This window comes from Anser anser (genome assembly GCF_964211835.1).
Source record: "Anser anser genome assembly, chromosome: 1".
In the NCBI taxonomy this organism is placed as follows: domain Eukaryota; kingdom Metazoa; phylum Chordata; class Aves; order Anseriformes; family Anatidae; genus Anser; species Anser anser.
This window is the reverse complement of record NC_139720.1, coordinates 33,455,215-33,469,605: the sequence shown is the minus strand read 5'-3', so window position 1 is coordinate 33,469,605 and position 14,391 is coordinate 33,455,215. Positions and strand designations below refer to the sequence as shown.

Here is a 14,391-nt window from a genome sequence, read left to right as displayed (position 1 = left end):
AACATTTTTGGATGTTTGATTCTTAATTATAAAGTAGTATCTTATTAAAAATTAATAGTCATTAGAAGGCTAAATTAACATTAATTTCCTTAACTGTCATAGCATATAAATGCTTCCAAAATACAATTGACACACCACCTTACGTCACAGTGCAATAAGTTAGGCTTTCAAGCACTTCTAAAATACAGAAAATAATAAAAAAAAAATCATTTTGCAAAATAAATGTGAAATCTAGTCAGGTAATAAACTACACGGTCCACCAGAAGAAGTCAAAAAGCAAAAACTATTTTCTATGATCCAACAAATGTTTAGCAACACTACCAGAATACTATGTATTAAGAGAGAGAAAATAAACAGAAAGGGACATCCTGAAGGGAGCTTCCCACTTCATTCCTAGGCCTACCAGCAATCATAAACTTTGCTAAAGCTATTAACCATGGCAATTTCTTTCCTTAGTCTGGATCTTAAAGCAATCATATGTCATCACCAAAAAAAGAAAAATTCAGTAACTACAGATCTCTGACTAAGGTTTTCCAGACATCATTGTAACTCAATAACTGCTCTACTGTGCTCTGAACTCTACAGCTTCAAGCTGGAAGTCAATCTAGGACAACCAATAGAAAGTGCACCTGTACAATTACTGCATTTCCTAATTCAGAAGGCCAAACTAGAGACAGATAAAGCTTGTGTGTACTCAGATCACCAAAACAGAAGTCCAAAAGCCCATACATCTTTTGTACACATTGCACATCTATCTTAGCATTAACTACAATGAAAAAATACCATCTATATAGTTCAGAAACATAAAATTACATTCCTTAACCAATGTACATTAAACTTGATTCTAAATTAAATATAATCATGTCTATATAGCATCTAGAAATGCTATACATGCAATAACTGTAAAATCTTTCACAAAAAAATAACCACTAAGTTAATCAAAATTAATTTCTTTTTAAAAATCATTTAATAACAGGACAGTACCACATACAGTAATTTAAAATATTCAATGTAAACTCCATGCTACATTAAAAAAAAAAAACTGCATCTTAAAAAAATAATCTGCATGACTTCAAGGAATATAAACTTATTTTTAAAAACTGCAAAAATCTACTATTTTTCAAGTAACAGGAAAAAAATATTTATCTTTGTACTCTAAAATAAAACATAATGTATGCTGCTGGTAATTGATAACAGTATAATTTAGACTGCTTTGGATATCTTCCTACAGATGCATTTTCCTTCAATGTCTGACCCCACTGAACAGTAAACAAGTTTACATATAGGAACACATTTCAGTGGTTCAAAAATTTAACTAAGTTTCTGTAACTACAATAACAGGATCTCTTAGTAACTGTCCTTTAGTACCACCGTTCTAAAATAATCAATTAAAATGGCTCTGACATGGATTGTTTATATACTTAGGATCCCCTGAAAGTTTAAGGCTTGCATCTGTAAAATACAAATAAAATAACTGCAGACCATAATTACCTTTAAGTGATCACTGCAGCAGACAAATAAGGAATTAGAAGTCCTTTCTGGTTTATTTTGTAGCATTTTTTTTAAGAGTAGGGGTATTTTTATTATTGCACACACCGACAACCAAATATAATCCCACACTCAAAAATACTACTGCAACAGCTTGATAGCACTCACCGCAAGTAATACTGTTTTAAAGCGAAGGCAGCGTTAGAACAACTTCTGGGAAAGTTAAACTCCTCTACAATTTCTCCCCACTGATTCTTCTCAGATACCTGTCAAAAACAACACACGGGCCGAGATACACAACGTACACACAAACACTGCCGTCGACAGCGAACATCGCAAAAAAAAAACCCCACGAGCTGCCACGAAGTAAATAGATAAATATATATAGAAGAAAAAAAAATAGGAATGTATATGGGATTTGGGACTGTATTTGTTACTGACAGCCGCTAATATTTCCCCTTCGGGAACAATCCCGCTCCTCGCCGACATTTTCCCCGATTATTTTATTTTGTTTTATTTCGGGGGGCACGGCCGGGAGGGCCCGCATTGTTTTGGGGTTTGTTTGTTTTTGTTTTTACTGCCTGGACAATAACCAATCGGGAGTCCCTCTGTCGCCCCCTTTTAAATCCTACCGCGGTCCGTTAAAAACCCAAAGAAGTTTAAAATAATGCAGGCAAGTCTGGGAGGGGGCGCCCCCTGGGCTGCGGGGTGCGGGGGAGCGGGGGAGCCCTCCCGATGGGTCCCCCCACGACAGCTCCCCAGCCACAGAGAGGCCTTTCTTTTGAGGCCTACATTTCTGTCCCTAGCCTTGAAGCCTAAAGATGGCTATTTGATTACACACCGTCTTGGGTGCCCCTTTTGTTATTTTTCCCCGGGAAGGGCTCGGAGGGCAGCGCCTGGCCCCCCCCCGGCCGCGAGGATCGTTCCCTAGCCCATGCTCCGTGCCGATTATCGATGTTAAACATGCCCGCTAATTTTGAGTTGCACTAAAACTGCGCTCAGACTCTCTCCTCTCTCTGTCTCTCCCTCTCAGAGGCGCACACACAAGCTGCGACCACAAGCGAAACAAACTGCCCCTCACGGCCCCAAACGCCCCGCTCCCCCCTCGCCTTCCCCCGGCGACGGGGGGCAGGGGGCCGGGGCCCGGCCGGGGGCGGGGGGGGGGCCGGCCAGGGGGTCCGCCGTACCCCCGGATCCCCCTCCATCGCTCCGCCGACAAGGCCAAGGCACCAACCTGCCTGCCTGCTTGCTTCCTTCTTCCACCCCCCACCTTCTCTAACCGGCTTTAAATAGGACGGTTCCCGGCCACCCCGGCTCCCCCCGCCGCCCCCGGGGGTCAGAGGAGACTTTTGGGAAGAGGTTAGCGGGAGGGAAAGCCAAATTAAAACTTCCACTCACCTTCCCAAATCCGCCTAAAGTGGTGACTCTGGTGTAGAGAGCGTGAAGATCCAGCTCCTTCCCACCCACCACAGGGATCTTCTTAAAAGGAGACCTGCCAAAGGAGATACACACAAAACACCACAACTTGTCAGCTCTGCCCCCTTTTCTCCCCTCGCTGGGGCTGCCGTGTCCTTCAGGGAAGGGGCTGGAAGTTGGATCTGGTCGGTTTAAAAGCCTCCCCCCCTCCCGTTCCATCTCCCCATTTTCCTCACCCTCTGCTGTGGTGAAACTGCCGCAGCTCGTCCAGGAAAGCGAGTCCCTTTCTCCGCTGGTCTGCGTGGTTTTTACCCGTCGAATTTGCCATTTTTGTAATAAAAAAGGTCCTCTTAAAAAAAAAATCCAATTTAAAAAAAAAAACGGCCGACAACAACAACAACAATCCCCGGCTCCTCCTTGTCTTTAAGAGACCCAGGTGCCCGTGCTCGGCCGGGGATCAGCCATGGAGAGGGGCTTGTTTAAAAAAAAGTTTAAAAGGAATAAGGGAGCCCAGAGAGTGTGGTAATTGCGAGTCCTGTCTCCACACAACACACAGGCAAAGAGACAGGGAGGGAGAGGGGCACCTCTCAGTAATTCCTCCTCCCGCTGCTGCTGCCTCTCTCAGCACCACAAACCCAACCGATCCAGCCTGCACATGAGACTCAACATGGTGCTGCTGGATCACACAATGAATTGGGTTACTGTTGTGGTGGGGTGGGGGGGGAGCCGGAGTGAGGTATTGACAGTGTGTGTGTGTTACAGCCGCGGCTCCATGCGATCTCCCTCTCCCTCGCTCGCTCCCTCGCTCGCTCTCTCACACACACACACTGTACAGCTACGGCGGCGGCGGCGGCGGCGGTGGCGGCGGCAGCAGGATTCACTTCTCTTCTCTCTCAGACAAAAAGATCTGAGGCCGCCGTGCTTCTGCCTGGACGAGAGCGCAACACAGCGGGCCCCGGAGGCCGGTCCCGGTACTGCACGAGGCAGCTCCGAAGGCAAAAGCCAGCGCAGCCCCAGCAAGCAGTTCCTGGCGGGGAACAATAGGCTCCTCTCGCCGCTAAGGGCTCATCTGCAATGTGCCGCAAACTTCACACAAAGCCGGGCGGAAAGAGGCGAGGGAGAGGGAGAAGAGGGGAGGAAAAAAACGGCTACTACCGGTTGTTCCAGGGCTGGGGGCCGGGGAAATGCGCCCTCCGCGCCGGGCTCGCCACGGCGGCCTCTCCCCGCTCGCTGCTCCGGGGGGAGGGCAGCAGAGGTGGGCTCGCAGAGCGGGGCCGTTTTTTTTTTTTTTTTTTTTTTTTTCTTTAATCGGGCTAACGCCGAGCGCCTCGAGTTCAAGGGGAGAGAAAACAACAACGGAAGGGGGCACTGGCGGATTTTGACTTTTGAAAAACTTTGGAGTCCCCCAGCCCGAGGTGTTTCCAAGGACAGGAAATCTCCCCGGATAGCGCGGGGTGGGGGCGGGGAGGCGCTGTGCGGCAAGGGCGGCGGGAGCCCCTCGTTTCGGGCCGTGAGGGGCTCGAAACTTCCCCAACGAGGAGCACGGGGCGCCTTCCCCAGCAGGGGTGCCCCGGGGAGGTTTGCCAGCAGGGGCCTGAACTCTGCCTCGCTCCATAAATATTTTTTTTTTTCTCTCTCAGAGACACTCTGCCCTGTAAGCAAAGAGCTTTAGGATTGCTCTACTCGATCTAAGCCACATATATGTTTCTGTATATCACTAAACAGGACATACAGCGTAAAATTGTTGAAGGAGAAAGGCCGAGGCCCTCACCCTGGACTGGCGGTAGCCAAAAGCGGCAGCCCGCTCTCCCCTTTGCATATGGCGTGTGCAGTATTTGTAAATATTTTCCTCATCACGTGTATCCAGCGCCTGGGAGCCCAGGAGAGTACCTGCACTGCGGTCACACCTGCGGAGCAGGTGGGAGCGAGAAGGGGCCTGCGCAGCCAGCGGTGCCTTCTGTCTAAAATCTGCTCCCCAGGTAAAGCGGTGAGGGTCCAGGCGGGCGTTTGTCCTTCCCTACAAGTAAACAGAGCTTCAGGTGAGCGCTTGTCCCAGTTTAAGGGGTGCTGAAGGAATGTTGGTCCCTCACAAGCAGTACACTGAAATTCAAGGCCAGATTGGGCCTTTAGTTTTCTTTAAGCAGAACTCCTCATTAAAGTCAGTAAAGAGCTCTGTTTTGAAATCAATGGCACATTATGGCCCCAAGTGAGCACTTAAGGGAGAACTATAATTCCTTTCTATTCCATGGACTAACTAACTTCAGGAAATAAAACATTTTTTTGAGGATTTTTTGTTTTTCTTTTTGACTTGAATGCTGGTTCAGCTTGAATATAAAAAGACAGAAATAGAGCAAGATGGTTGGTAAGATTTGTCCTTGGGTCACACTTATGGGGGGGGGCAGGGGGGGTAGAAAAGAAATCCCTCGGTTTCAAATCAGTAAATATTGAAAATTGTCCTCTCTGTGTGGATGGGCTGGTGGTGCGTCAATTTCAATGTAAGACGTGCAGTGTCTATTCACTGTAGCCTTGGGTGCCCCCCCTGTCCCCCGGACTTAAACGAGACCTGCAGCAGGCTCCTGCCTGTGACACTGAGTTTCTGCTATTTCAGCAATAGGCTCCCAAAGCCAGGATAATGTGAACGGGAGAGGCTTAAAACAAACAAGCGATTGAGGGGTCCAAATCGCTCTTTCAGGCACACGCAGCTAAACCTTCCTTCGCGGGAGAGGGCGGTGGTTTTTAATCTCGCCTCCGAATTCCTCCCGAGCGGGGGGTCTCCCCTCGGCGAGGGGCGGGCGGCAGAGGTGAGTGGCTCTCCTCGCCCCGCGCGAGGGGAGTGGGTGGCAGAGAGGGGAGGACAGGCGAGTTGCGTAGCAGGGCGAGGTGGGTTTCCATGCTCGGCAATTGCGCACGGTCCCTTACGTAACCGTCAGCTGGGGATTCCCTGGAGGGGGTCACTTTATTCAACCATTACACAGACCCCGGCCGCCGCCGCTCCGCCGCGCCCGGGGCCGCCGCCGGCTGAGGCTGAGGCTGCGGCTCCGGCTGCAGGCAGCGCGGCGGCGGCTCCTCACAAAATGGCGGCGCCCATGGAAGCGGCAGCAGCCCCATTTTGTGCCCGGCAGAGCCTGTCAACAAAACGCCGACTTGGCCAAGGCTGAGGAACAGAAGGCGGCGGCTTCGTTCGCGTTACGGCGCGGAGGGAGGAGAGCGGAGGATTTCACCGCCCTCCCGCCGCCGAGAGGAGACTTTTCTACAAAGTGTGCGCGGGGGGGCAGGCAGGGAGGGAGGGAGGAGAGGGAGGTGAGGGGGGACGCGAGCAGCCAGCGAGTCAGCGGCTGCCTCAGCCCAGCGCCGAGCCGCCGGAGCTGCGGCGCGGGGGAGGGGAGGGGAAGGGAGGGGTAGAGAAGGGAAGGGAAGGGAAAAGAAGGCAGGCGGCGGCCTCGGCGCTGCCCGCCCCGGCTCCGGGGCCCAGCTCGCCCCCATCCGAGGGCTCCGGGGGCTGCGGGAGCGGCCGGCGGCCCGGCACGGCCCGGCACGGCCCGGCGGGGGAGGCCGGGGCTGCCCGGGCGAGAGGCGCTGTTGGCCGCGCAGCCCGGGCGGAGGGGACCGTGCCTGTGGGATTCTGGCGAACCTGTACTGAATGACAGGACGAGCTGGCTCCTCGTGTAGCTAACTAGGTCACTGTCAGCACTTAATTACTGTTTGTTTCATTTTAGTGCGTGCCTTATGAATAAACCGGCTATTAGGCTGATGCTTCAAGTAACACTATCCAGCACCAAGGTACAAAATGTCTGTATTGGACTCTGATCTTGTGATGCCAGCTTGGTAATAATTGCTGTTTTACATTAACGATGTCTGCCTTTCTGTAGCTTGCTTCTTTAGCGTGTACCTGGAATAGATGGAGATCCCATACGATATGGCTGCGAAGCTATATTTGTATTATACCACCTGTTTGGCTGTTTTTGTGGTGATGGGGGCTCCCCTCTCCTTTGAGGCAGAGAAAGGGTTTATGAATTACGGCTTTTTTTTTTCCTGATTTACCTGATTTAATATTGCATGCGTTTTAATGATGCCTAAATAAAAGTGTTAACCTATTTCATTGTTGAAGTGATAATTATTAACGTACCAATATTATATTAGTATTTAAGAATCAGAATTATAGCTTGTTGCGTATTAAAGGCTCGAGGATGAAATGTAGGTAAAAAGATAAAAAAAATCCTGCTGCTTTTTTTAATCTATTTATTGATCTCTGTATAGTACCTGTCAATGCATTTTGAAGTCATTTAATTGTAAAATAAAATCTGTGTTATTATAAACTGTTTATGAAAGTTAATATATACAATGAATTTTGGTGTGTAAATATTACGTGTGGAATCAGCATAGTTGCAGACAGTACAGAGCCAGTAATTGAATTGTCACTGTTCAGTAGCGGTGGTTGTGTGTTGTTTCTTTTTTTTGGGGGGGGGGGGGGGGGGTGTTGTTTTTTTAAGTACAACTGTGTCAACAATTTTTGTATTCTAATAGCTGTATCCCATGTTGCAGTCTCAAGCTTTTTTTTCCCTGAATCTTTAATATTAAATTCTGTGCTTATTACCTGTCTGCCCAACTGCTACTATCCAGAGCAGGCCACAATTGTTCTTGTCAGTTGCCCACTAACTGCATTTGCTTTCTGGTGGGTGAAATATTCTTTCTCATTTCCATTTTCATTTCTGCTGTGCTGCTGTTGAATTGTGGCAACATTACATTTTGATTAGAGTAACTAGTATCACTAGCTGAATGCTACTTACATTAAATAGTAAACTGTAAATCCTTAGAAACAGAAATTAACGTATTTTGTTTGCGTGCTTGCACTGGTGTGTGTATATATATGTTTTTTTAGAAAATGCATCCTATTAAATGGACGAGAGGAGAGAGTAAATCCCCTGAAGACTGCAGACAGTCATGTATAATGAAGGTGCAGTCTGAAAATAAACACAAGAATTACTGGTGAACACCTGGTAGAGGAGAAAGGGTCAGAAAACCAGTGGTAAATTTCAGTGACATTCATCTCAACCAGTTTTAATAACAAATGTTAAAGTGTTGAATTTAACTGCATACGTTAGGCTAACTGTGTATGTTAGGTTTCACTGTTTGCTCAGCTTGCTGTGATAAATGCATCTTTTAACAAGGGGCATTTACTCAGACAGGTATTAGTCCTACCTCTTCTTACCAAATAATATTCTAAAATTCTTTATTTCATTTGGGTGTGCAAGCTGGTATAAAGATGCTCCTACTTTGTATAGATTATAAGTGGCTAGTACAGTAATGGTACTGTATTAAGTCATAAATTAAAGATCTTTAATGCATGAAATTAAATGCTAAGCATTACAGCAAAGACAGGAAAGTGAATGTACAATATTACAGGATACTTCTGCACACTTGCACAAAATTTCCATTGCAGTTAGTGGAATTTAACTACTCTTGCTGGTTTGTTTTAGATAATCTTAAAAAATAATAATAAATAATGATTTTACATTGAAAAAAACAACTTCTTAAGTTCATTCTTTGAATGACACTTCCCTCATAAATTTATGAATGTGTTGTATGCCTTCCTCATCTTATTTTTCAGTTACTACTACTCAGGAAATAAAACAGTTGGAAAAATGGGCTCCATAAATACTGTTGTAAATAATCAAGTAAATTGATTAAATACTTCCTTAAATACTATCTATAACTATTGTAATTTCCCAGTATTTGCTGTACTTCACAAAGGTCCTGCTGTTGGAATCAGTGAATTTTATGATCATGTAAGTCCCAAATTAAAAACACTTCATAGTTGAGAGTTCTTCAGTTGTGCAATGTAGTATGAAACATGAAGCAGGAAAACCCTAAATGCAACTGAAGGAGAAGTAAAAATAAATACGTGAACGCACTCCCACTTGCTTTCAAAACTGCAGTGCTTTTGAAATCATAGTTCTTTTGTAGGTCCTGACTTATGTGTTCTGAACACTTGGGCTTGGCAATACTTCAGCAGTAAGTTTAGAAAGTTTAGCTAATTCATATCCTTTTCTTACACTTATCAGGCCAAAAATATGTGCTGCATTTCTCAAGTTATCATACCTATAATGCAGATTAGGGCCTGAGTGGTGGAAAATATTCGGAGGTTCTGAGAAACATTGGTCTGCAATGCAGAAGTCACGAATGTCCTGACAGGCAAACTTGTGCATGCTTTTTAAAAACAACAACAACAACAAAGGTATTTGCACTTAGTGAACGACCTATTTCCAGCGTTACCTTGTGATTACCTGTATGTTTGTGTGATCTGGTGGATGGCACACTTCCCCTGCCACGGTAGCTGTACTTGTTTCCTGAAATAGCACTAGTGTGATTCATGTTTCTGGTTGCATGTGTGAAAGTTTGATTGAGATGCAAAACTGAGAGAGTTCTTCTGAATGTTAAAAAGGAACTGTGCTCTGAAATACGGAAACTATCAGGTTAAATTTGGCTCAAACTTTAAGGGCTTTTGTAGAGCAAGAATGATGGTATCACACATTGGTGGGGGAGGTCTAGTTAACATAAAGCAAAAGCAAGCCTAATAACTTCATAATGTTTTTAGAAGTCTTAAATGATGAAATGCTACTAGTGTGAGAGTTTTCAGTATTTCAGATCTCTCAGCAATATTTGCTCATCACATAGCACTGTCTCATCTTTGTATTTTTACCAATTCAAATGGCAGCAAATGGGAGCTAAAAATATGGGGAAATTTCTCCAAGTAAGCAGTTGCCTTAGTTAACTTTTATATAGACATAAATGAAAAGGGAAGTAGTTTGAGCAACTGTAAATATGTGAACAGACAATACATGTGACAATGTATGTATTTCATTATAATACATGCTGGAAAAACTTTACTGAGAACTTAAGTAGTCGATGAAAGAAATACCAGTTAAACAACACTGTAAGTAACTAACCTATTGGAATTACCAAATACTTAAAAGTCATGGAAAAAAAACTAATACCCCCAGATGCACTTCTGAAGGAGAAAATTTGCTGTTTAGCTATGGTTCTCAGTCTGTCTGTTGGTGATCTACTTACTATAGACTTGCTCTTACGGACTACTGATAGGTGATCAGCATCGTATTGAATGTTGCGTTGCTCAGACACAAGGAAGTAGTGCTATGTTCAGCTTAACTTAAAAAAAAAAAATCTCAACGCATTGGTCAAATGCTGATGGGACACCTGACTTGAAAATTGCACTTAAAACATTGGACTAAAGCCATTTAACTGCAGTTGTGTCTAATATAACTGGAAAAAAAAAAAAAGCTAGAGAGAAACAGTTTTTGAGGTTGTTTACATATAATGGACTATCAAATGTAGTCAAGTATCAGTTCCTGTCACTTGCAGTAATATGATAGTATTCAAAGCTCTTAGGGGAATCTATGACTGTTCTTCTCCAGATATTACAAAAAATGTTAATTATGCTGAGCTGCTACTATTTCTGAATTTTGAACCTTAACATATGATCTGTCTCACCTAGAATCTTGCTGCAAATGAAGGATAATCAAAGACAGTTAGGAAAAAGTAAAAGTAGTAGAGTGTATATCTATCATCCTATACGTTCCGCCAATTTTTAATGTTGTGGTTTCCAGAGATACCAAGAGCAACTTATGTGCAGAGCTGGGAGAGTCAGGTTCTGAGCTAAGTCTTCAGATATTAGGGGTAGTAGCAGTGTCAAAATGCGTTACATGAACTAATCTGCTTAGTCTTTTCCTTATCTAGCTCGTCTGCAGGGTTGGGAAACTGCACGCTGAGGAAAGGTCTCTTCCCTCTCTGAGACTCCCTTGCATGTGTCACAGAACAGTACAGAAGCTGGAAGAATTTTTTCAGTCCCGCTGAAGAAGGAAAAAGGGTAATCATAGAAAATGTGTGCTCAAGTAAGGGAGTGAGGAAAAAAATGATAGTTTTAGGGGGGGGCAAACACCACTCTGGCATTCTTTCAACATTGTGACAGGTGACTTCTACTGCAGATACATTTCCTTAGATGTAGTTAATGCAGAGTTTGTTTCTGTCTTTGGTTGATTCAGGGATACATAGTACTGCACATGCTCACACTTGATTTGTAATCTTAAGGCTTTCTTTATAGTTTTAAGTATTTGATTTCAGTTTCTAGAACACAAACGTCCAGTGACGTAAGTCATGTGCTGCACCAGGGACTGTTTGTGGTGTGTTCCCTAACTGTGTAAACAGCAGCGCTGGGTAAGTTTTTGGTACCCCCAGAGTTTACAGTATGGCTTCTCAGAATGAAACTTCTTCCAGTGTCATTTCATCCATCATCAAGTTACTCTAGTGTTAGTCAAAATAAGTCAAAGTCAAAATAGATTTATTTATCTTTTAATGCTACAAGTTTAGCCAAATTTAAAAGACAATAAAAGTGTAGTAAGTGTCTGTAAGCAAAACCCTTAGAATAGTTCTGCTATTGATCTGCTACCTACATTTTAATAAATCTGGGCTCATTCATCACTTTGTGTTAGGAAAATTAAATAATGTGGGTGCTAGTTTTTCTTTCAGAGGCTTCCAAGTTATTAGAGCCTCCATTGTGTTCCCTGTGAATTAGTTGTGCTTAGCACTTAGGAAAATGGAGCTGTGTCCGTAATCCAGGTGTCCGTGCCACGTTTGCAGTACTATACAAAAATTACGGTACGTATTTGATAGTGCAAGTTTCCCAACATCGTTTAAGTATTGTCCTAAGGAAGCCTGTCCTTTTGCCAAAATACGCTAACAAAGCTTTCAAAGATGTTTTTGTGATAATTTTTGAAGTTTGGGTAACTGCCTGGAGGCAAGTTCATATCAGATCAATTTCTTTATTTCTAGAAGAAAACACAGTGACACTTGATTATTTTTTTTCACATGCCAAAGAGTTCTTGACTGTAAATGAAAATCTGATAGTTTCTATCTGCAAGTGAACATTAAGATTATGCATAATTGCATACAAACATTAACATATAAACATGAAAATTAGGGGTGAAAAATTCCATGGTCATTACTTGAGTTTTCCATGTGTGACATCATGTGTGCGTATTGTGATAGTCTGTAACTGTGTAATCATACTTCTTTATGTAGGGTCCTTCTGTCTGAGAAGTATTTTAAAAAGGGAGGTATAGCTCTGTATCTGCATTGCGTTTAAATGTTTATCTGAGTAGAGATTTTTTGCTTTTCCTTACAGGCTTTTCTGGAGTAATCGTTAGGAGACTGTGAATGCTTCATGTATACTGAGTTACCAAAATTCGGAGGTAGTAGCATCACCATCACTTTAATGTTGAGAAAGTTAAGATGCAGAGGAATTCAATACAAGAATGGTTGCTAATTTGGCCTGTTCTTTATTTAATCAAAGTGCTGTTTCAAAGATATAATTTACAGATTTATTTACGAGTGAAGACAGTTCAGCAGTAGAAGTGCTAGCCATAACTTCTGAGCCAGCTTTAATTCATCCGTAGGCTACACTGTGAGCTTGTTTGTGCGTTCTGTGGTCCTGTCTGCATTATGAGGTCTTTTCTAGTGGAAGGCTATTGTGGTGCTCAGAAGCTGCAGTAAAGAAAGCGATGTAAGTATTGTAGATACTGCCAGGTATTTCAGAGCTTAGTTTCCAGAGGCTCAAATCTGGAACTCAGAAAATGAGAAACACTTCATGAGAGGCCACCTTCTCAACATCAGAAAACTCAGTGCTCAGTGTAAATCCCCGGTAAAGGCAGAAATAGAATTTGGGTATGACCACCAGGAACAATTTGCTTCAGCTTCCCAACCTCACCGAGCTCTCCCCTCCCCCCCGAGGTCTGTTCCCTGCCCTCTGCGCCATGGGTCCATCCTTCCTGGCCTGGGTGCCAGAAGAGGGAGCACTGAGCACTGTGGAGCCCCAGCCTTCATTGCACTCCCCACTGCTGCCTCAGGTGGGAGTAACTTTGCTAGGTCCAGTCTGCAGCACTGCTGATTCCACGGGAGTTTCAGCAAGCCTAGCTTCTGCTAGCTTCTGGCTTTTTTTTTTTTTTCCTCTGTGCATGTGCAGCTTGAGATTCAAAAGCTTATAGCTTTATCATAATATTCAATCAGAAAACTACCCAAAAGGCATATCCCTGATTCAAAGTCTATTCCTCCACAAAATTTCAAATTCTTTCTTCAAAGTAAAGAAATCATAGGCCTTTTTAAGTATATTATGAGGGCTTTTTCTGTACTTGAGTAAAAATGGGAAGTTTTTTTCTCCTCCAGTTTCATTCTTGCACGTACCTGGCTCCTTCTTGTTGAAAGTTCCATTTGAACACACCAGCTTGAGGCAGACACCTGACCTGGAAAACTTCATCCAAGGTAGTTTTAATCTCAGAAAAGCAGTGTCTACAGTTGTTCCTTAAAAGATGTCTTGGAGCCTGAAGCCCTATTGACGTTCAATCGTGCAAACATATCCTAGTAGCCATTTGGCACCATTTGCATTTATAGTCCCTATATACAATATACAGAGTGATTGCAAACTATCGGTACACTGGGCTCAAACGCAAGAAGACAGCTATCCTGTGATGTCCTCGGATCATTCCAAGATTATTTAAATTACTCAGAATAACACTGCCAAGTACAGCATCAGTATATGAAAGGAGGGTAGCAAGTCCTGTATGTGGAATCCCAGTAGTAAAAATGTTCCTCACAAGGGTGATTTTGGTGGCGACTTCCTCAAACAGGCTTAGGGCTATGAGTAACTGAAGCAGTTGCGTAGCATTGGGTATATTCACTGGACCTTCAGTAGTATCTGAACTGTATCTCTTTGTTATGCAGCACTGTGATCACCACATTCTGTGCTACCTGTCACTGTGGTTACAGCATCTCAGTCCAGACTGTCTGGAACAGTTTGATCAACTAACTGGATGTCCTGGGAATATTCTCAAAGGACTGCCTTAGTTTGTTATTCTCTAGTGGTTTCATTGCTAACAAAGCTTAGCCTAGTAAGTACTATCTGATACCTCTTTTTTTAAATTGCTTTTATTTTTTTTTTATTATTATTAAAAAAATTGCTTGGTGAATGGCTAGGGACTATAATGTTAAGAGCATTTTGTCCTCATTGTGGTGCTACTGATTTCAATTTGGTGTGAGTGGTAGAAGAGCTTTATGCGGTGGTTTGCTTTATTTAAGCAGTCCTTGCCCTGTCCCCGTCCCATCCTAGCAAAATGTCTGGGATGTGTCTTGCAGCAATATAATTAGAACACAGAGGGCTACTCTATGCTCACATGCCTCTCACATGAGGAAAGGAGAAAAAAAAAAACAATAAATACAAAACACCATGGTTGAGGGAGAGGGAAGGCTTTTTAGTTCTGTTTATATGGTCTTCATAAGCACAGTTACTAAAGAATTGAGATTTTTATGGCTTAAAGTTAATAACATTATTCTAGTAAAAAATCTTTGTTAATATTCCACAAGGTATTCATAAATTATCCTGAACCAAAAGTCTGCTTTTTGATGCAGTTGTGGTCCCAG

General features: G+C 43.6%; 2 protein-coding genes across 28 annotated transcripts in view; one reads left to right on the top strand and one right to left on the bottom strand.

Moving 5' to 3' along the window:
* ARID2 (AT-rich interaction domain 2) overlaps positions 1–3,273 on the bottom strand; it is a 104,597-nt gene extending 101,324 nt beyond the window's left edge. The window contains exons 1-3 of the mRNA XM_083845500.1: positions 3,141–3,273; positions 2,887–2,980; positions 1,657–1,754 (exon numbers count right to left, since the gene is read on the bottom strand). Of these exons, the coding sequence (XP_083701626.1) occupies positions 1,657–1,754; positions 2,887–2,980; positions 3,141–3,232 (284 nt within the window). The 5' untranslated portion in view covers positions 3,233–3,273. The remainder of the gene's footprint in view (positions 1–1,656; positions 1,755–2,886; positions 2,981–3,140) is intronic.
* Positions 3,274–3,559: 286 nt separating this feature from the next.
* LOC310903034 (uncharacterized protein) overlaps positions 3,560–14,391 on the top strand; it is a gene marked incomplete at its 5' end in the record, with an annotated part of 45,538 nt that continues 34,706 nt past the window's right edge. For 2 of the 27 annotated variants that reach the window (XM_083845584.1, XM_083845565.1), the window contains 7 exons: positions 3,560–5,266; positions 5,597–5,705; positions 6,027–6,163; positions 6,621–6,684; positions 6,774–9,139; positions 10,660–12,481; positions 13,141–13,236. In XM_083845584.1, coding sequence (XP_083701710.1) covers positions 3,560–4,576 — 1,017 coding nt within the window. In that variant the 3' untranslated portion in view covers positions 4,577–5,266; positions 5,597–5,705; positions 6,027–6,163; ... (2 more) ...; positions 10,660–12,481; positions 13,141–13,236. The other 25 variants (XM_083845582.1, XM_083845580.1, XM_083845589.1 and 22 more) reach the window with 24 other exon arrangements.